This window comes from Haliaeetus leucocephalus, unplaced genomic scaffold (genome assembly GCF_000737465.1).
Source record: "Haliaeetus leucocephalus isolate CR32 unplaced genomic scaffold, Haliaeetus_leucocephalus-4.0 Scaffold149, whole genome shotgun sequence".
Taxonomy (NCBI): domain Eukaryota; kingdom Metazoa; phylum Chordata; class Aves; order Accipitriformes; family Accipitridae; genus Haliaeetus; species Haliaeetus leucocephalus.
Genome location: NW_010972585.1, coordinates 728,169 through 748,609, shown reverse-complemented (window position 1 = coordinate 748,609; position 20,441 = coordinate 728,169). Strand labels below are relative to the sequence as shown.

General features: G+C 38.9%; 1 protein-coding gene across 2 annotated transcripts in view; it reads left to right on the top strand.

The window, feature by feature from the left end:
* Positions 1-20,441, top strand: part of CDK19 (cyclin-dependent kinase 19) — a 127,603-nt gene that overhangs the window by 633 nt on the left and 106,529 nt on the right. For both annotated transcript variants that reach the window (XR_773999.1, XM_010561652.1), the window contains exon 2: positions 18,479-18,554. Coding sequence is in view for 1 of the 2 variants with exons in the window: in XM_010561652.1 (XP_010559954.1) it covers positions 18,479-18,554 (76 nt within the window). In the remaining variant the exon portion in view is untranslated. The remainder of the gene's footprint in view (positions 1-18,478; positions 18,555-20,441) is intronic.

The following is a 20,441-nucleotide window of genomic DNA, read 5'->3' as shown; positions in this document are numbered from 1 at the left end:
GTCCCGCTTTGCCCCCGCACCCCGGCAGCGGGCGGGGGGTGCTGCGTCTGTCAGGCTGTGCCGCCGGGATTCGCCTTCGGTCCTCACGCACCGGGTGTCAGGCTTTCATCTTTTGTGTGACCGCGTTCGTGCTTTTGACGTTCCGCTCCGAGAACTCGCGGGTTGGGGGGGGGGGGGGGGTGCTGGAAAGCGAGGGAGTTTGATTGAGTGAGGGGCACCCGGCTACCGCCCGCCCCTCCCCGCCGTCTCCCCCTCAGGCCGATGCTCCTTCACCGGGGAGCGCGGGGTGTGGGGCCGTGGTCTGGCCTCAGCCCCCGGCTGAACCCAGAGCCGGGGCGGGCTTGGCTCGGCGGCGGGTCCGGGAGGTCGTTTAGCCCGCCTGTGTTGGCTGAGCCGGGCTTCCTCCTTTTCCCTGGGGAAAAGACAGCGGGCACCGTAGGGTAGGTGTCCCGTGGGTGCCATTTTCAGTGTATGGTGGTAAAGAGAGCGATGGGGAGCTCGGGCTGCAGTTTGGGATTGCTTAGCTGGGGTGCAGTTGTTGGGGAGGAGGAGTCCTGAGGCCTGAGTAAGGCTCTCATGCAGGTGCAGCTTCCTAATAGAACCCTTTCTTTTTTCTTTTTTTTTCTTTTTCCCCCCAAGAAGAGCCGTTAAGCGCTTTTTCACTGTGGCGTGTGAATAGTGCACAAACATGGACTGCACTGACAGAAGTGTTCTAAGCGTACTGTAAAGTTCAATTAAAATACACTTGCAAATCTGAGGTGATACCTTTCTAACAGAAAGCCAAAGAATAATAGCCTTCCATCATAGGCAACTGAAACTTTGGATGAGAGAAGACCGAATATGGAAAAATGGCAATTTTAAAAATAAAGTTCTGGAAGTGGTTAATGGAATGCTGCTGCTTTAGATTAATGGAGAAGTCCAGGGATTTTTCTGTAGGAGTAAATTGCATTCATGTGTGTCTTGGAAAACTTAAACTCTGAGTTAACAGGATGTAGTATCAAAGTGATTAATAACTGAAAGGTAGCACACTAATTCAGGTGGAGGATTAAATGCTGGGAAACGAGCTCTGATTCTGACTAGCTGGCTCTGCAACCTTAAGAAACCTAGAGTATAGCTAACTTGAAAAGGCAATGTTAAAGCCTTTCTGGGTATTACAGCTGCCACTGAGCTCTTCTAATATTTGTGGGTTTAGTAGTCGTGTTTTCTTTTTTTTTTTAACTTTCAATTTATTTATATTATATATTTGAGATATATGAGAAGAAGTGGTAATAAAAATGCCCAAAATGCTGGTTAAATGTTTTTTGCTGTTCTTTGCTATAGTAACCCTAAAATTACTGCTTGTAAGAACAGCATAGAAGAGGCAGAGGTTTTACTGTTTCATGAAAAAAATGAAATTTGATGTCTAGCTTATCTGTTTCATTTTAGTCATTGGCAATGGAAAGACGTTGCAAGAATTACATTGATGCTACAAAGCACCGTAAAGGACATGTCTTCGAAATCCCTACAATAACAATAGTATTATAAACGCAAATGGCTAGTAAAGCAAAAGTAAACATGATAAAAAGATAGCTAATGTGTCAGAGCTGGTAATGATCAAAGGGAGACCTTGATCCGTAAGAAAACTGACTGGTAAAAGGAAGTGCAAAGTTTCAGTAGGCAGCCAGATAGATTGAAATGCAATATAATATGGCCCAAATGCAACTGTACTATATACTCGGAGGTTTTACTTCATGAAGCTTGGAAACTGGATTATTCTCCCTGTTTTTTTGATTTTCTTTTTTATGGCACCGGTGAGGTCACTCTTAGTTGCTTTTGTGTAACTTTAGGACCTTGGGTGAAAGTAAGATGTGAATGAGTTAGAAAAAAAATCAAAACCCATCCTAAATCATTAAGATAAGCTGATTTCCTTGTGAAAATATCTAGCTAAAATATCTCTGAGGGGTGGAGGATATTTAGCCTTAGTTCTTAAGTTAAGGGGTCTTTAATGACAGAGAAAAACTTTTTCCAGTGCAGGCAACAGAAACCTAGCAGTGATGCATATTTATAGTGTGCTGATCACTGGGGGATTTTGAGCCTCATGTAGAGGAATTCTTCTTTGGTTGATCATAGGGACTGTTTCAGTATTTCAAATTTGCAAGGTGTTCCTGTATAAAAGAGAAAGAATCTGGCTACTTTCTTCTTATAGTCAATTTACAGTCTCGGGAGGCTGAGGGCAATAAGAACCTTGTAGCTCTACAGAAATTCCACTGAGATCCTGTCACTTCATGTTTCAAAAACTTGGCATATAAACTTTATGAAATAGTAAAATGTGTTTATATGGAGCTTGGCAAGCTGTTCGATAAAATGCTTGTAAAAAAAGTGGCTGCATTGCTTAGATCTCCATGAATGGCTTGGGCATAAAAGCAGTTTTTCAACAAAGTAACAGCTTAGTTTGGCTTTTTCAGCCTAGAGTGGAGTATCATTTGGCATGTTTCTAGTGAGCTGATTGATTTCTATGAAAGTTAAAAGATTTTTTTTTTTAAATAGGCAGTCAGGTTTGAACAATGTTGGTGTGACATTTGCATGTACTGCATGAGCATATTTTTAAAGATGTTGAGCACCTGCAGCTTCCATTTACTTTAGGAGTGTTTGTGTGCTCTGATGAGGTCTAGCGGTATTACCTGCATTATGTATTTAGCTAAATTAGGCACCTGGGTTTACAAAACTTTCATTAACATTTTTGCAGTCCAGAAGGGCTAGAAAGTAAGGGTCTTTTATATAAGCTGTCTAGTGGTTTATTTCAGTGTACACAAAAACTGGACCAGTGGCTTTGTGGGGGGGAAGTAGTGATATAAGTCTCATGATTGCAATTCAGTTGTCAATGTTAAGTTTTGAGCTCTTTATGTAGCTGGAAAACCTGTTACAATTTTTGTGTGTGTGTGTACTACCTCAAAACGTCATGTTGGCTTTTGCTCGTGGTTTTCTGGACACTTGTTCACGTTTATCCAGTAAAACCAAGAAAGCGATTTTTCCAGTCACGTTTAGGGAAGTGTGATTTTTGTTTCCTGCCTTACCTCTCCTCGTTATGTTCCTTGCTGCTTCTTTGGTCACAGTTTAAGCCATGATGTTGTGCTTAGTTGTTTCAGTTCCTGTATCCCCTTATCATATGGGAGGCAATTTTTAGGAAGAAATGAGGGTTGGAAATTCTGTTTGTTCTATATCCCTGAATTACTTCCCTTTACTCTTCAGGAAAGATCAGCCGGTCAGTCCAGGCCACTACAAAGTATTTCTGTTCCTTCACCAGGATGTCAACTCACCTGCAAGAGGATGTTTGGGCAAGTCAGCAAGCTGAAAAGATACTGCTCTTGGTTAGTCAGGAGCGTGCAAGGAGTAATGGGATGCACGAGTGAAGTAGAAAATAGGCCACTCTGTTCTTCTGTAGCAGCAACAGCCAATGTAACACTTGCAAAAGCTGAAATCTTCCTGTGAATAAAACCTTTCTAGTTATTGCTGCTTGCTTCTGCTTACTTTTAAACAAACAATTGAGCTGGCTGCTTTCTGTCACGCTACGGCTATGTTATTTTTCTTTGACTCGCTACCTGGGTTTGGGCAACAGAGATGATTAAAATGAAATTACAAACATACTTTTTTTTTTCTTTCCAAGTAACTATGTAGGTAATATTTTTAATCTGTATGTTTCAAAACACCTCTTAAAAAGCAGGTATGTGCTTTTTCATCTTGTTACGGAGGGAATGACGGAAATACAGAGTGCTCAGCTTCCAAGATGATGGCAGCAGAAGAGCCAGGAGTTGTCCCCTGGGCAGCTGCCAGGCTCACCACCTGCTCAGTAGCTGGTGCTGCTCTGGCAGACCCTCCTTATCCTTTGGCAAGTATAAAAGGTTTGGCACTGCCCTGTACTGTACAATGTATCAGCTGAATGAAGTGTGTAGATTTATATGCTAATATAGTAATACACTTTTTTAAAAAATAAAAGTCAGTCGCTATTTGTAATTTCTCAGATTACTTTGTTGTTAATGTATCTGTAGCTCTCAAGAGAATTGGTACAAAATGAGCTTCACCTTAGCTGCCAAATACGGAATTCCTTTCTGGAAGTTGGGCAACAGTGATGCAAGTCCAAAAACATCACTATAAAATACAGGCATAGGAGGGGAGAGACAAATGAAATCTTTTCACTGTCCCCCACATTTTTGAGTACTGTAAGCTTGTGACTAAAGAGGAGAGTCTGTTTTCCTCTTTGGACTGATATTGGTGTGCAGAAGCATTAATGTAAAGTTCTTAACGGGGATCTGAAGTGCTTACAGCATCCAAGTCCACACAAGAGTCAAGTGAAAATTAGGGCATGGGAAGAGAAAGGAAGATGAAGTACATAGCCAAGGCAAGTGTATAATCAGAGGAATGCTGGCTGTGGTCCTGGCCATGTAACCTTTCGTTTGTTTTAGTTTTTTTTATTTGATGAATCTTATTTGTTTGAAGCAGAAGTGGAAGAATATTGATTAAGAGACAAAAAATAGCGTGCTGTGAGGCATGGCTCTATTGGAAAAACAGGCTTTCTCCTGGGGCGACTTGCTGTGGTTGGGGTTTCTGCTAATATCGTTATGTTGTTCAGAGTTTGCCTCTGGTCATACTTAAGACTGAGATCACTGTGGTGGTAGAAAACTTTTAAGTGTAGAAGAGGCAAAGGTAATTTGCTTATTCTCTTAAACCAGTATTCATATAGCAATAATTTGCGTACTGTTCTCCCCATATTGTTCTTCTGCAGAGCTTAAGTTACTGAAGTCGTGTAGCACAAGTGTGTCGGGAAGTGAAACTTGCGCTCAAGTTGACTAAATGCTACAAATGATCAATGTTGGCGGTAAAATCACAGGGGAATGGGCACATGTGTACTGTAGTTTACTGTTGAGAGAGGCAACTCATCGATGTGGCGAGGATTATACTCTCTTGAATGTGAAACCGGAGTGTTATGTACCAATGCAAGTCCATACTTGTAAGATATTTGAGAGTCTACAATAATTTATGTATTTAATTCTTATTATTTCCTCTCTTTGACATTGTCTTGAATGTAAGAAATTTGAGTTTTCAGCTGTAGTTGCTGTTTACTAATGTAATCCTATGACAGTCTAAATCACAGAAATACTGACCCAAGTCAGAAAGCAATGTATTTGATCCTGAACAATTACCTTTCTCTGCAGCAAAATCTCTACCAATGATGGTATCTGAAAAGCTGTGTTTTGCTTCTCACTTTCATATTTTTTTTTTCTTGATGAAACTCACTATCTTGAGGAAGGCAGAATGGCCGAAGGTGTTCATGCCTCGCTATCATCTCTCAATAGCTAAGTAAACCTATATACTAGATCTACCTGCAAATCCTGAAAATACTTGTTACCACTAAGTGCTCTTAATATGTGTGAGAGAGAGCAGCAGAACTAACCCAGACCTGTCTAACTAGTTGCCTGCAATGCATTCTAATAAAAAAAACCCAATCTAGGAAGAGATCGTTGGTATTTCATAACTGTGCCTTACTGAGAGCTGCTAGTGCACCTACACTGTGGCTTTGCTTCCTGCCCAAGAGGATAGTGCAAGTGGTGATGAGTAATTTTTAGTGCTTCCTACAGGCTCTTGCATATGGTCTCTTCCATGGCTATTTACTCCTTTCTTCTGTTACTCTCCCTGAAACCAAGTGCAGAAATGAGCTGTACATCCCTTAGCCTTTCAGAAAGCAAATAGCATTCAGACGGTATTTCATTTGCTACTATGGCAAGTACAAAGGTATTGTAGTGGTGGTGGTAGGAGCTTGAGGAAGAAAGGAGGTGAGCGTGGGTGACGAGATGTAGAAGAGGTTGTGTTTGAGAGGGGAACGGATAAAGATTTTTGCCAAGCTTGCAGAGGAAGACTCGTGCGTAAATTAGCTCATAATAAGCTGTGAAGGAAAACCTCTCAAGATTTAGTCGTGGGTTTTTTAGAGATGAAGAGGATAAGAAGTTTCCTGTTACAGAGTGAGGGGGTTAAGAGTTTTCCAATAGTGCTGCAGGAAAAGGAAGTAAGAGTTTGAAGGGGAAGAAAGATTCCTTTCTGCCCCCTACCTGGTAAGAGGGTGGAAAGCAAGGTAAAACAGGGGCTAGCTCAGAAGCTAAATTCTTCTCATGTGAACTACTTGATGTAGAAATTGAATATGTCACTGTATTTCTGGGTCATCCTATCTAATCTGTTGTATTGTAGCTAGAAGTGTTGTAAAGTTTCTTTCAAGATGAGTATTTTCACATCATGCATGATTTAGAAAGAAAACAAAAAAACAACAAAAAACCCCAAGTCCCGGAAATTGCCATGATTCAGAATGCCACAGGTGTGTTTGCACAAGTAACCAGAATTTCTGTGGAATGTTCTAAGCAAACTGCACTAGAGGTTTGTTAGTAAGATTCAATATTCCCATATCTTTTGAAAATGCCTACTGAAAGGGTGTGTTTGCCTCTTCTGTGGCCTTAATCAAGCTCATAATTTGCATAGATGCCTTCTGACCCAGGTCTTTCTCCTCTATTTTTAACTGCTGAGTTCTACATTGTGAAATAAGATTCTGTTTGCATGGGCTCGCTGCTGCTTAACGTACAGTTCAGGAGATTATATGGTCTACGTACGTGATCGAGGAAGGGATCGTTAGCAGAAGTGATTGGCAGCTCTCGCATTCTGCTTCTTTTCGTTTGATATGTTGTTTCTTGAGCTTCTTTGCTGGCATTTGAGAACTGACACAGGCTGCAATTTTTTATTCTCTTTTACTGAAACAAAGTATTAGAACTTAAAAAAGATTTATTTGTTTCAGTAACAGTGTGTTTGCCTGAAGGAATGCTGAAACTGGTCCAGGACAACTGCTTTTAGAATAAATTGGCTAACTCAGCATGTGACTTTAGGAAATGAAGAACAGTTTCTACTTGTGTAGCAAATACAAAAACTTTACTGTTTTGACTTGGCTGAGGAGCGTCATGTATCAAAATAGTTTAGGTTTATAAAAGCCCTCCCAGCTCTGGGGACTTGGTTTACATAGATCACTTGACTAGAAGTTAGATGACTGACAGATAAAAATGCTAGTTGTGATGATATTAGAAATTATTATACCTCTTGTGAACTTCAGCTATTTCAACAGATACAAGAAGGAAAAAAAGCACAGAAACCTTTTTAATCACACTTTGTTGCTAACAAAATCCGGTGAAAGTCTTCAAATCAACTGATACTTCTGTATCTGAATTTCTTATTAATATTTTCTTAGACTTTTCTGTGGGAGCACAATTCTTTCATTTAGCAGTGGGTTTTTTTGAGAATTTATGAAATATTAGTGTATCTAGTCAGACTGTCTGAAAGGGAAGGAATGTTGTAGAGATAGTGTTAACTGACCTTTGCAAAATTGGTGTCTGTAAGCATGGGTTGGTTTTTTTGGTTGATGTGTGGTTGGTTTGGGTTTTTGTGTACGTGTGTGTGTTATATTTGCTTGTTTTAAACTTTATTGGAAAGCAGCACTGACTTTTCTGGTTGTGAGAAAGATTGGAGGAGCTGGGATTATTGGAATAGTGGATCTCTGAAGGGCATTATTCATGTTTGCTTCTGTCTCTCCTGGGATTAGCGGTTTTTAAATAAATCTTTTCAGATGACGCTAATGCACAACTGCTTGTTTCTTTCTCAGTTGTCATCTGTTTTCTACAGAGTTCATGATATTGAAATATTCTAGGGTCATTCATCTGGTAGGTGAAATGACACTGAGGTCAGGCTTTCCAATAGGCAAAGCAACAGGTATAGCTTCCTGTGTGCACTGGGAGTGTCGGTTTGCTCGCTTAAGGATAAAGGTTCTGGGCTAAATAAGAGTACAGATACAAACTGGGGACAGTCTCCAACAGTATGGCTTTAAACATGTGTTTAAACATGTAAACTGGGCCTCACATGCAGTATGATTATTTTTTTTGTTCATTCCCTGCTGACTTAAGTAGAAGATGCTATTGATTTCTTTTTAGAGTCAAGTGAAAATAAATGTTATAGGCAATTGACTTGGAGGCAGAAGCTAGATCTGCTGGAATGGAAGCTACATCCAGAGGTACGTTTTGCTGTTTTGAAGCAACGTATCTTGTTTCCTCAGGCATTAATTGCAGGAAGAGTCAATCCTTTCTATGTGGCCAGGTTTTCTGCTGCTTCTGTCCCTCCTTCCTTTGCCTATCTTTATTAGAGCACTTGGAAGCATTCACACAGGTAGTGCTGGGACTCTGCTCTGACTGCAGTTGTCCTTGACCCTCCCACCACTTTGGTGTGTTGTGGGGTCCGAGAGCCTGAAGAGATCTGATGATAGAAAGGCCACTCATGCATGAAATTCTAGTGGCATGAGGTTAACTGTTTGACTCTTAAGTAGACTGTTTTGAGAGACGCTTCTTATTTTATGGCTTATGTATTCTGCAAATTCAAAGGTGTTTAGAGGAAATTCTTGCCCGTATTGATACTTCCATGGATTATCACAGATTCATGCTAAGATTTAACACCTTGCTCATTCAAATATGCCATGTTTATTGCTTTGGTTTCTTATCATTAGTGCAGCTGGCAGTGGATTTCAGCCTGTGTCTTTAAATATGTCTATTTCTGAAACAGAGTTCCTGTATGAGTTGTTGCCAAGTTCTCAAGGGCATTGTAGACTTCAAAGTTAGCTTTACGTTCATACCTTTTGATTAAAATCAGTTATCGTACGGGATAGCCAGTTATTCCTTTGTCCAATTCTGTCATGCTCCAAATGAGAAACAGAGGTAGACAAATTACCAGATTTAATTTGACCTTCAGTTCAGAACAACCAAAAGACTGTTACAAGTCAAATGCCATTTATTCTACCTTTAGCGTGATTTCAATGGTGGGAAAAAATGTCAGTGTGAAACTTTCTCCAAGTGCTGCTCTTAAGCTACAGAAAGAGCACGAGAGAAGCCTATTCTGACTATGGGACAGGCAGTTTTAAAGTTCAGTGGAAGGAGAACATGGCTCACGTTCTCCAGAAACAGATACGATGATTGCTGACTAAAGACCTTGTTTGTTGTTGTGAAGTAGCAAGACTCTCTCAGTGGCTGGAATAAAGACATCTGTAACTTTGTGAAATCTTAATCGCCTGACATTGAAGTGAGGAAAAAACATGGAGATGTTCCGTTACCAATGATTTTTTTTTTTTTTTTTTTCCCTTTCAGACTGAATTAAATTAGACCTCATGGTGACTTTGTAGAATTTCATTGTGGTCCTTATACCCTCTCGTGAGGGTGGTTTTTTTTTTAACTTGGGGCAACTTTCCAGCTGTAACAAATGTGCTCTGCCTCACTCTGCCCTTACAGAATGTTGGGTCTTGCTTCTTACTCATGATTTGGGTGGCAGCTTTTGTACCTAAAGGATAGTTCACTAACTAAGAATTACATCCACACTGTGCTAGTAAGCTTTCATGTAGGTCTGGCTATGAGAAGTGAAGATTTCACACTAGATCATTTGAGTTGGGAAGTCTGAAGGAAAACAAGAACAGAAATTGTGTGACAGGTCTCTGATAAATCTGGGCTTTCTATATGCTTTAGAGGACGCATTTGATTGTGTCATGAGCTGGAAAAGGAAAACTGAGTAACTGGCTTTTAGGCCATTGTCCTTCTGATAGGTCTTACATTGAGTCAGTATTTTTTTCTTCTGCAATAGGTGAACCTAATGCATTATAATGATTTAGAAAAAAATCCGCATTCAGTGTTTCAAACAGGTTCTCGCCAAAAAGACCCCAAAGAAATACAGGCTTCCTAATATTTGGTGATTTAGTAGTAATTTCCCCACCTATGAAATCTGCAGTATTTAGCCAGGTTTAGCACTACAGAGAAAGAGACGTGATGCACATGGAGCTGGACTATGTAGCAATGGTATCTTTTTACTCTATGGCTTTAGGACCTATACTTATAAAATTACTGAAAACAGACATCTAATATTCTTGACGTTTACAGTTAGTCGCAAACATTCTTATAAGCGATTTTACGAAACAAACAGCAGATTCTTTTTTGGCTTAGTCTAAAGGACACTGTGTCTGTGTCCTTGGTATGTAATTCACTGATAAAGAAAAGTTTGTTTCCTCTTTATTTCAGGGGTAGTTTTCTCCTTGCTGCTGCTGTTCCTTATTTTAAGGTAACAAATCCTCACATGCAGTATCCTTTCTGGAAGGGAGGTATTTCCTAAATCTGTTCATTATCTGTAATCAAGCCTGTCTATAAAGAAACTAAGTCAGGTACAGCTCTATCCCCTGCTTTAATATAGCAATTGCTGGAAGAAATTACCTGGAGCAGCAGAATAATTTTACAGCTTTCAAGGTTTAATGTGAACACTTCAGTTTTTACCTTTGTAAACAGGCTGTCTAGTCTGCTTATGCCAATCTGTTATAAAATAAACCTACTTGTATGAAATTCACAGTTCTCAGTCACTCAGGGTATTTTGGAGCCGGTCTAATTTTAGCAATGGCAACAACCGTGTAGCTGGTTGAGGTCTCTGTGAATCTTCATCAGTAGATTTGGAGTGAGGGTGGCAGTGACTGAAGTTGTGCTCTCTTTCCTTACAAATACAAAGTTTTATAGTGTAAAGGCTAAATTTTAATAAGATTAAGGTTAGCAAGATTTCCAATGGTCTGTTATTACAGAGATCTTAAAAATCTGTTTGTGGTTGTGACTGAAATAGTCTGAAACTGTAGGTAACAGAGGGTATCTGTGCTACGAAGATTTGCTTTTAATTTTCTGAATTAGAAACTGCTGGAAAAAAGGGAAGAGGATATAGTTGGGTTATGTGTAATGGTGCTGGAACAGTTCCTGTCTCCTCATGTTGATAGTGAGACCCCTACTCCCCACTCCCAGTCTAGTGAAATTATAGCTGGGTAAAAGATTTTTTTTTTTTTATAACAAACTCTTATCAGTGTGCAGATTCACTGTTTTGTCTTTTTAATGCGCTGTCATCTCATACATAAAGAACACATCACCTCTGGTGGGTGAAGATTGGGGTTTTCTTTATAGGTATTTAGCATCTTTTGTGAGACTCTGGAATCACGCAGTATAGGGGTGTTGTGTTTAATGGCAAGTAGCTTCACATCACTTTAAGAACCTGCCTTGTTCTTGAACATGCACATTTCCTCCTGAGTTCATAGACTGCTTTACAGAGGAATATACAAACAAGGGCAGCCATATCAACAGCAGTTTTTAGAGGTAGGTCTGGGGATATTCTGTAGATAATAGAACAAAATCCGGGTATAGGTTGATTTCTAATAGGGTACTGTGATAACACTGAGTGTCTCTTCATAATCTGATGCCAGTGGTGCTTTTAATGTGATCTCTTTTATATGGCTGGAACGTGCCAGATTTTCCAGCAGGCTAACCTTGGTGTAACTCTTCTGCTGTGTGTTTCTCAAATATATGTAATGAAAGTCGGATACTTTTAAAAAAAGGCTAATTGTTGTCATCAGTTGCTCTATATTTGAATGTCTCTGCCAATTTATAAACATTTATAGTAGACTTAATTTTAGAGTGTGCTTCATATATGGACTTCCCAGTCTTGGAGGTAGCAGAAGATAAAGAGAAGTGCTGCCTTCTGGTGTTATTGTATGTATATGCTGAGGTAGCTGGCGTTGTCTGGGACATTTGGAGGGAGACCCAGCAGAGTTTAGTGCGTATTGTCAGGCAGTGATACCAATGAGCTGTGCAGCATTCAGGACGCTTTCTGAAAATTGAGATTATAAGGACTTTGTGAGACAAAAGATTCAGAAATGCAGTACGAAATGTAGCATATTCTTTCCATTCCAAAAAGTGTTTTCCTTGTGTGTATCTGCATCAGCCTTGGAGATTCTCTTTTCCCTCTAGCTCTTTTTAGATTGCATAGTAAAGACTGTCATGTTTGGTGTAGGTTTGTTGCCTTGCTCCCACTCCCCGAGTTTACTTTTAGATGTTGTTCCAGACAAGATGGAAGCTGAACTTTTAAAGATCGTATAGTCATTCTCTGCTGGGGAGGTTGGCTTCCCACCCTGCCGCTAAGAGGAAAGTCCAGGCCCAGATTCAAGCAGATGAGGTGATGTACGTGTCTGCTCTTTCTTTTTGAGAAGTCCTTTCCTGTGCCCTACACACGCGTGCTCTTCTGTTTGCAACACCGAGAAGGTTCCCACCAAACCTCCGAGGGATGCGTCAGCAGGCAGGCCAGCTACCCAGTCCACAGACATTACCGAAATGGTGAACTTCTCACTGTAGTGGAATGAGGTAAAAGTCTGCTGGCTTCATCCATTCTTTTCATGGCCAGAACCAGCGAAATATAACTCGAGTATCCCTGTCATATTGAACTTGTCTGGGACTGGGCTGTAGGAACAACCCGTAGCTGCAGTGAACATTTTTAGCAGAGCAGCAGACAGCTGCCCTTGAAGGTGAAGAAAGACAAACCTTTTAAAGGACTGATGTGGTCATAGATTTCTTTTAAATTTCTGCTTACTATCCTTACTGTTTCACGTTTTGAGTTTCTTATGTAGCTTTAAAAATCAACTAATATAAATGCATTGAAATTCAGTATGTGTACTGTTCTCTAGAAATAAATTAAGATCAACCTGTAGATGCTCAGCTTCTGTCATTTGTGGCTGGTTGTTGGCACGGATGAAAAGGAGCTGGCTGAGCTGCTGACTGGATAAGGCTTGATACAGTTTGAGGATAATGATAAAAGAAAATTACTTTCCTAGTCTGTTGAAGAGCATGTACCCTAGTGACACCATGTGTGGATTTTTTGATCTTCTAATTCTTTTGGCTTGGCTTGGCCTATTTCTATATGCATAAAAAACAGTAAAGCATAAGAACCCATCACTTTTTGGGAAGGATTAGGTCCCTTTTTCTGGTCAATCGTAGATACTTCTCCTGGTACTATTACCTTTGTAAAGGGTTATGGCCATGTGCTATGTATAGAGTTACGTCAGTGAGCAGCTTGCATAAGGTAACCAGTGCTGGATGTGATTGATTTAGTGGCTTTGCTGCCGTGGTCCAGCTACTATGGAGGGTTTTTCAGTTAACTTCTGGGTGCACTTCAGTGTCATGGTTTTGCTTTATCTTGCGGGGGGGAAGAGTTTGTAACTTGTTGGCAATCTCCTGCTGAGTGATTAACTTTATGCTGTATGGCAGCAATTAAGTGATTAGAGCGTAACAAGATATCTGTATGAATGTCCTGTTCTGGGCAGTACTGTGTTTGAAGGACACTGAACTCCATAGTGTTCCTAGGCTTTGTCCTACAAAGTCACAAATGTTTTAATTCCATTAGTGTTGCTTACAAGGGTGACTTGTTGTTTTCTGTTAGGTTTTTCTAGGTAGGTCTTGGAATGTTTTTATGATGCACTTCACTTGTTTAAGAAAATGTACACGTCAATTATTTATTTTTTATTTATGATATTGTGCACTTAATTTAAGAAAATTATTATTAGTATATACTGTAATGTTAATATCTGTATTAACTGATGTGATAGTCACAGTTGTAGCTTCAGTGCGATTGCAGTCTTTCAAGCCAGTTCCTTGATGTGGATAATTAATTCTGAAGTTCAGATGTATGTTAAATTATCTGTGAATTCAAGAGGGACCATCATTTAAACTTTAAAAATTTGAATAATGGGGATAAAACAATAGTTTGAACCATGTGCTATTTTAAAATTCTATTTCTCTTATGGTCTTGGGCAAGTTGTTTCTAGTTTTCCATTGGCTTGTTTGTAAAGTAGTTTCTCATATGATGGGAGCACTCTGAAGTAAAATTGCAATAGTTAAGACAGTTTAACTCCTTTGAAATGTTTTAATTATTCTAAGTCTTCTGAACTGCACCCTTCTAAAGGGAATTTGGTCCTTTATTCTTTTCAGGACATTTGGAAAATGGAAATTGAAAGTGTTGCCCAGAAGTAGTAGTAATCTATTTTCATTTTCTGCATTGAATACTGCAGTTGAACATAAGCCAGCTGAGTAAAATTTTTTGGGGCAGGAGGACAGAATTTTGCTTTGCACTGTACAAATTAAAATGTTAACATTAACCTTAAGGATTGCAGAATGAGTTAGCTATTGGTGAGGGAGAAAAGCTTAATCTGAAAGACCAAGTAACAGCCTTACACTGGTACAGATTTTAATAACAGAGGGATGTTCTCGATTATTGCTGGTAGGCGTGAGGACCCTTGCATTTGGATACTGCCTATGGCAATCTGAAATATAGTCAGGAAGTTTTCAGGATGGGGATATCTCATATTAGTAGTTTCATTTTTGTAAAAAGTTAATCCCTCTTAAAATAGCATGAATTGTAATGCTTCTGGAACTAGAAACAATGTTGATTTTAATCTTTGCCTCTGGTTTTGGATAAGGGAACTTGAAGCGTGGAGAAGCCTGGTGGTGGTGTGGTGTGGTACTTGTTTTATCAGGCAAATTCTTCTGCATCAATTTTGAAAAGCTTTAATGAAAATCATTAAGTCACAGCCTCTAAGGAATAGACTTCCCTTTCAGTACTGTTTTGCTACGTTTTTTGCTCAGATTCAGTGAGCACATTGCCGCCGTTAGCCTGGGGTGGCTGTTTAATAGAACCTGTTTGATTGAACCTGGGTCTGTGCCACTTGCTCCCTGCCCTCAGACAACCCCCCTACAGCAGGACCTTCAAGTCAGTTGGCCTGCTCCCAGGCCAATATTTCTGTGGGGCAGATTATAATGATTACAAAGACCTTGCTTCTGCTTCGCTATCCCTAGCATGAGTGCCTTCTGCCTCGTACCAGAGCTGTGTAGTTTGTTGTTGTTCAGGTTTGGTTTTTAAACTTAATCACACTTGCTCCACTCTCTAGTGACAAATGTACTGATATAGGATCTGTCAGAAAAGGGTTTATGAAAACTTCCCTGCTGTATAATTCTGTACAAGCTCTTGAAGTGTGTTCAGAGTTCACTAGAGTTTTTCTGTATATTCAACACGAAGTAGAAATACTTCTCCCTGCCTCAAGTGTTTTGTAAGAGCATAGGTCTTTAGGGAGTTGAACAGTATACTTACCTATCACACACACCATTTGACATTATTTATTGAATTCTTAGAAGTGGGGAAATAGCTAATAAAGTACCTATTTCTTTTTTCCTTTGGCCATTTAATACCATTTTACTGAGTAACCAGAATTATGTATTTCATCAGATTGCATTGGCTGACTCAATATTGAAGATTTTAATATATTTCTTTCTTTCTAAAATTATCTTGAGATCACTATTAAATGGGTAATATTATTAGTTAAAATACCACTTGGTGGAGATCTTTTGGAAGGTGCTTTAAACAGTTATTATGTTTGTGTAATAAGAACAGTTAATTTTGGAAAAGTATTCATATAGACTTGTATTTCTGCCAAAGCAAGTAAATGGTATTGATGTATTTAAAGGAGGCTATGTTTGTGGTTCTGAAGCTGTTGGTAAAAAAACATTTTCTGAGATCTAGGGTATGGTATCTTTGGAGTTCTTTATCCTTGATACCTAAAATAAATGGGTAAGTATTTAATTAGCCCCATTTTTGCTCAATGTTCACAAACCCCAGCATCCTAGAAGTATTGTGTTTGCAGCTCAGTAAGATTGCCTTCTTTTCCCACATGCTATAATACCTTAAGTTATTGGGTTGTTTATTTTTTTTTTAAACATCTCTCATAATTTCTCGTTTGTATCTTAAAATCCTACGTAGAGTGGCTGACTGAAGTGACGACAGACTCGCGGTGGCAGTGGTGTTAAGCAATGCTGTTGAAGGCAACGTGTGCCAAACAGCGTGGCCAGTCTCTGCAGTGACCTTCAATCTGTGAAGGTCTGAGTAACTGAACACAATGCTTGCATGTGTAGAACGAGTTCAAGGGTAGCTGTACTAGTGGGGTGGTGTGCCCAGTTAAGCAGATGTGCCAAAAGAAGGGTATACTGCAGTGCTGTAGTGACTACATTGGTTTGGGATTCAAGCTGGTATGTGTGCATGGGATTGTTCTGTACTGCGTAGTTTAAACACGACCATAGTTTAAAAGCCATGACCAATTTTAAATGTCCAGAGTTGGTTTTGGTCCTGCAGACAATATAATTTTGTCTTTACAGTCTTAGTACGCGGTCTGAGTTATGGAGTTAATACTTGGCAGTTTATGTAAATCTTCTGCATAGATAGCAGAACTGTGTGTCAGAGGGGATGGGCATTTATTATCTACTGTTTAAAATTTGGACTAATTAGTGAAATCAAAAGCAATTTCTGTGAGATAAGGTAGGACCTTATAACCTGTAAAGGTACCCATTTCTTGGTTCTGCATTTTGAGCCAAGTTATTGTAAATGACTAATTCATGAAAATAAAGGGCTGCTCAGTGGGGAGCAAGGAAGGAGTTTGAATTACCATGTCAGTAGATCCTGATGAATCCTTCTGCTTAGGAAGCAGACGTGTCCACTTCTGAAGTTAATCCTGAAAGTGTACTTGGTAAGCAGCTCTTATGAGCTGTTAATGCAGTATTTGGCCTAATTTTAGGAATGGTAACTTCTTGGGCTTTCTTTTGCCCTTGAAAAGTTTGGGGTGTTTCCCCTCCCCCACCAAGTACAGATTCAAAAGTTATATGTTTAAAATACTGTGATATGAGGCTATTTCATTTTAATTAGCATAGAGGAATAAAAGTTTGTTTTAGAAGAGGGGGTCCAATCTTGTTATGTTTGTTTGTCACGTGTGTTGGTTGTTAAGATTTGCATCTAAGTATCTGAATGGGTGAATATTTTGGGGTTAGTTGCAAGGCATGTTGTAAGTTGCTGTCCTTCCCGTTTCTCCATGGAAATTCTGTGCAGAATGAGAATGTGTTTCTCTCTTTGGCAGTTCCAAAATCATTTAGGTCACCTCAAAGTAACCCATTCCTTTAGTTTCAGCTGCAGAAGTATCTTCTGTTACTCCAAACCTATCTGGAGAAAGAGGTCCTTCAAGCTTGTAGCCTAATAGGCTTGGTCTTGCTTCCTTAGGGATCAATGTTGCACCAAATCCCAAACACACTGAAACACCCTGCATGAAATAAAGCAGATTGTAATTCCATTAAACTGAATTTCTCTGTTTTTTTGATTTAGAGGCAATATCTTTTCAAAGATTTCTAAAGACTTCATGCAAGTGCTTGTTTGAGAGAGGAATAACAACTATTTCTGAATTAAGGTGCAGCACCAGAACTCAGGTTTCCTGGTTGGAATAGCTGCCGAGTGACTACTACTTCAAAGGTGGATTCACTTTTTGCAAAACTTGCAGCGCACGGAGTTTTCATATGTAGTCAGAATACATCTGGAATTTTTCTTTCATTTTTTTCTTCAAAAACCATAGTGCAAAATGGAAGCCAAGCATAGTGTTAACTATAGATATGTATTGTGGGTTCAGCTGCTACTGAAAATTACTGAGAATAATGATCACCTGTAGTTACTAATAAGTCTAGGCAGTTATAATTTCTGGTCAATCTCATCCTTTCCCCACATTCCTCCACTCAGCCACTTCTCATCCCATGAATTTCAGAGATCGGGGGTCTGGAGGAGGGTGGGGAAGAGGCTGGAGTTGGGCAGGAGACAGGCCAGGAGTTAAAAGCCAGAGAGGCTGAAATGAATTCAAGTTAATTTTTCAGCATAGCGAAACGAAATTATTTGGGACTGGAAGAAGGGGAAACTGAAGTCTACCAGAAATGCCATAGGGAATTTGGATGGGGGCTTGTGGGCTGTTGAATTGTAACTGATGAGTCTGCAGAAGTGCATCAGCACTGTGGGTATTGGTGCTTATCAACATTTATCAGTGATAGCCGAGTCCTGCAAAACCTTACCGTAGGCAGTAAGCTGGTTATATTGTACTGCAAGGGCTTCGAGATACTGCTTCATTTTCTTGTTCTGTTGGTCTTCCCTCTAAATCACTTCAAACTGTGATTGTTTAAAAGAATGTGTATGGGCTGAACATTTTCACATTCTCTGGCTTTGTACTTCAGAGCACACAGTTTCATATGCTGTGTAGGGGTCTGTCAGTAGCCAGCACTTATGTGATAAGTATAATTAGTTTAAAATAATAGCTTTTCAGAAGTAAAAGTGGATTGACAATAGGTGATAAACTCAGGTAAAAACCTTTCTAAGAGAGTTTTCCAGGCATGGAATACGACTGTGCAGCTTTTTCATGGTAATAATCCTGGAATTTTGAGAAAAGCGTCCTCCAAAGTTCTCTGTAGACATATTTGCAGTTATCTCTATGGTTTCAGAGAGAAATGGATATAGGTTAACAAAGTTTCTTTATGTGAGAGTTTTTGTTTGGAATTTTTGAAGTCTATATTAAAAGGAAACTTGTCTTTAATATTGAAGTGTAATTTATGCATTAAAAAAATCAGCTTTTCAGCTTCTTGATCCAGACCACATTAAAATAAATCATTATACTTGTATTGATTGGTGTAATATAAGTCAGAGCTAAAAATATTCCTCTCTCTCTTTTTTTTTTTTTTTTTTGGTACAGAAAAGATGAAAAGGAGTATGCACTGAAGCAAATTGAAGGTACAGGGATATCCATGTCGGCCTGTAGAGAGATTGCAGTAAGTGTACATAAATGAAAGTATTTTTACTGACTTTATTGTTGAATATTATTTTATTTTCTCTGAATTATGTAACATAAAGATTATCTAAATGTGTTCTTTAAAGTGCGCAAGCATGGAAGTTATTCAAACATGAGCTTTTCTTAAAATGCTTATCCGTTCTATGTATTGAGAGGGAAATGCATGTGAACCTTCTAATGAAAATTTATTTTAAAAAGGGATGTTTTTAAAATGACTTGAAGGAAAAAGGTTCTGAAGGATTACAACTGTCATTACAAGTCTTGCTTGCTAATAATGTATTTTATTTCAGACTAATGGTAGCTTACTCTTCTTTAGTACCTGAGCACAGTTTGTTCTCCACATTCCTTATTTGTTTTGCTAAGTACAGAGAAATTTCGTAACAAAATAAAACAGCTTTAATTGTATTTTTATTACATGGATCTTAGGAGAAAAAATGGATTCAGAAATTGCACGCTTTTGAGTGCAGTAGTGCCCATCGTTCCTTCAAAGTTGGTAAAAATTAGGTGTTTGTATATGAAGGTAGAATTTGATCTTTAAATGTTTATTTTATGACTGAAAATATGCATTACCATCAAAGTACTGGATAGTGACTAAAATTTTGTAATGCAAGAATTTCTTGCATTGCAAAAGAAGTGCACTTGATTAAATATTTACCTTGTTTTAATGCTGTCACTATGCTGAGGGCTGTTGAAATGTATGTTAGGATTGTGCCTAAAGCTTTTTATAATCTAGTAGTGTTACATTGAAATACAGCATTTAGGTGTGCAATGCAATGTAAGGCATTAGAAACTCAGGATGTTCATGAACTGAACAAACCACTGTATTGTGTTTAGTGTAGTGCCCATGGTTAATTCTGTATGAAGAGACTTAGTAGATAAAACTACTGTCATTTTAAAGTGCTTGTCGCTGTAAGGTCAAGGTCACTTGTGGATTTGAGAGGTGGCTGCATTGCTGTCAGTCACTTTACACAGAACCTACCCAGTGACCTTTTTGCTAATATTTCTGCCTTTGGAGGAAATACGAAATCCTCTTTTAACATCAGTACTACATTATATTCTTGTTACTATAAAGTTGGTTTTGACAGCATTGAGCAGGTGTTTTGTTTCTTTGATTCTTGTCCTTTGTCTGTTTTAAATTCTGCTACTGTGGAGAAGATGTGTGGAGTAGTCGGAAGGAGACTTTCCTGTTGTCACTATAGCACTGTGGTATGGAGCTGGTTCTGTCATACATGGACACAACATCGTGAGGAAGTAGAGAGTGTCAGATTATTTTTTTTCTTCTGATGATACATCATCATTTCAGTCTTGTGCCTTTTTTTTTTTCAAAAACTTTTTTTTTGTTGATGAATCTTTGTACAAAGCTCAGTACAGCCTGGGAAATTTCACAACTTACTGTGCAAGTTGCTTGAATCCTCTCAATGGTTCTTCCTGTAATTCTTCCTTGAATGATATTTTACTCTTCAGGCTTTATTGCAAAACCCTATAACCTGAGATAATGTAGCAAATCACTGTTTGCCTCAGTGAAATTTCAGGTTGGTCAAATATTAGAAATGTGAAAAAGGTAAAGGTGAAATAGTTGAAAAATAAATATGAACTTTTTGTCATACAGAAACAAGCAGAATCAAGTGCATTTTCCATAAAGAGAAGCAGACTTATAATTAATGCATTGATAGTTAATTTTGTATTTAAAGGCTTAGATAGGTAACAAAGAGGGTAATGTTACTGATTAAATAAAGATTATCAGCCTGGAAAGAGGCCACGTTAAAATGCCTTGAGTAGGTTTTTTTTACATTTAAGCCCTGCCTACACCCCCCCCCCCCCCCCCAAAAAACCCCACAAACAAAAAAAAAACAAAACACAAAACACC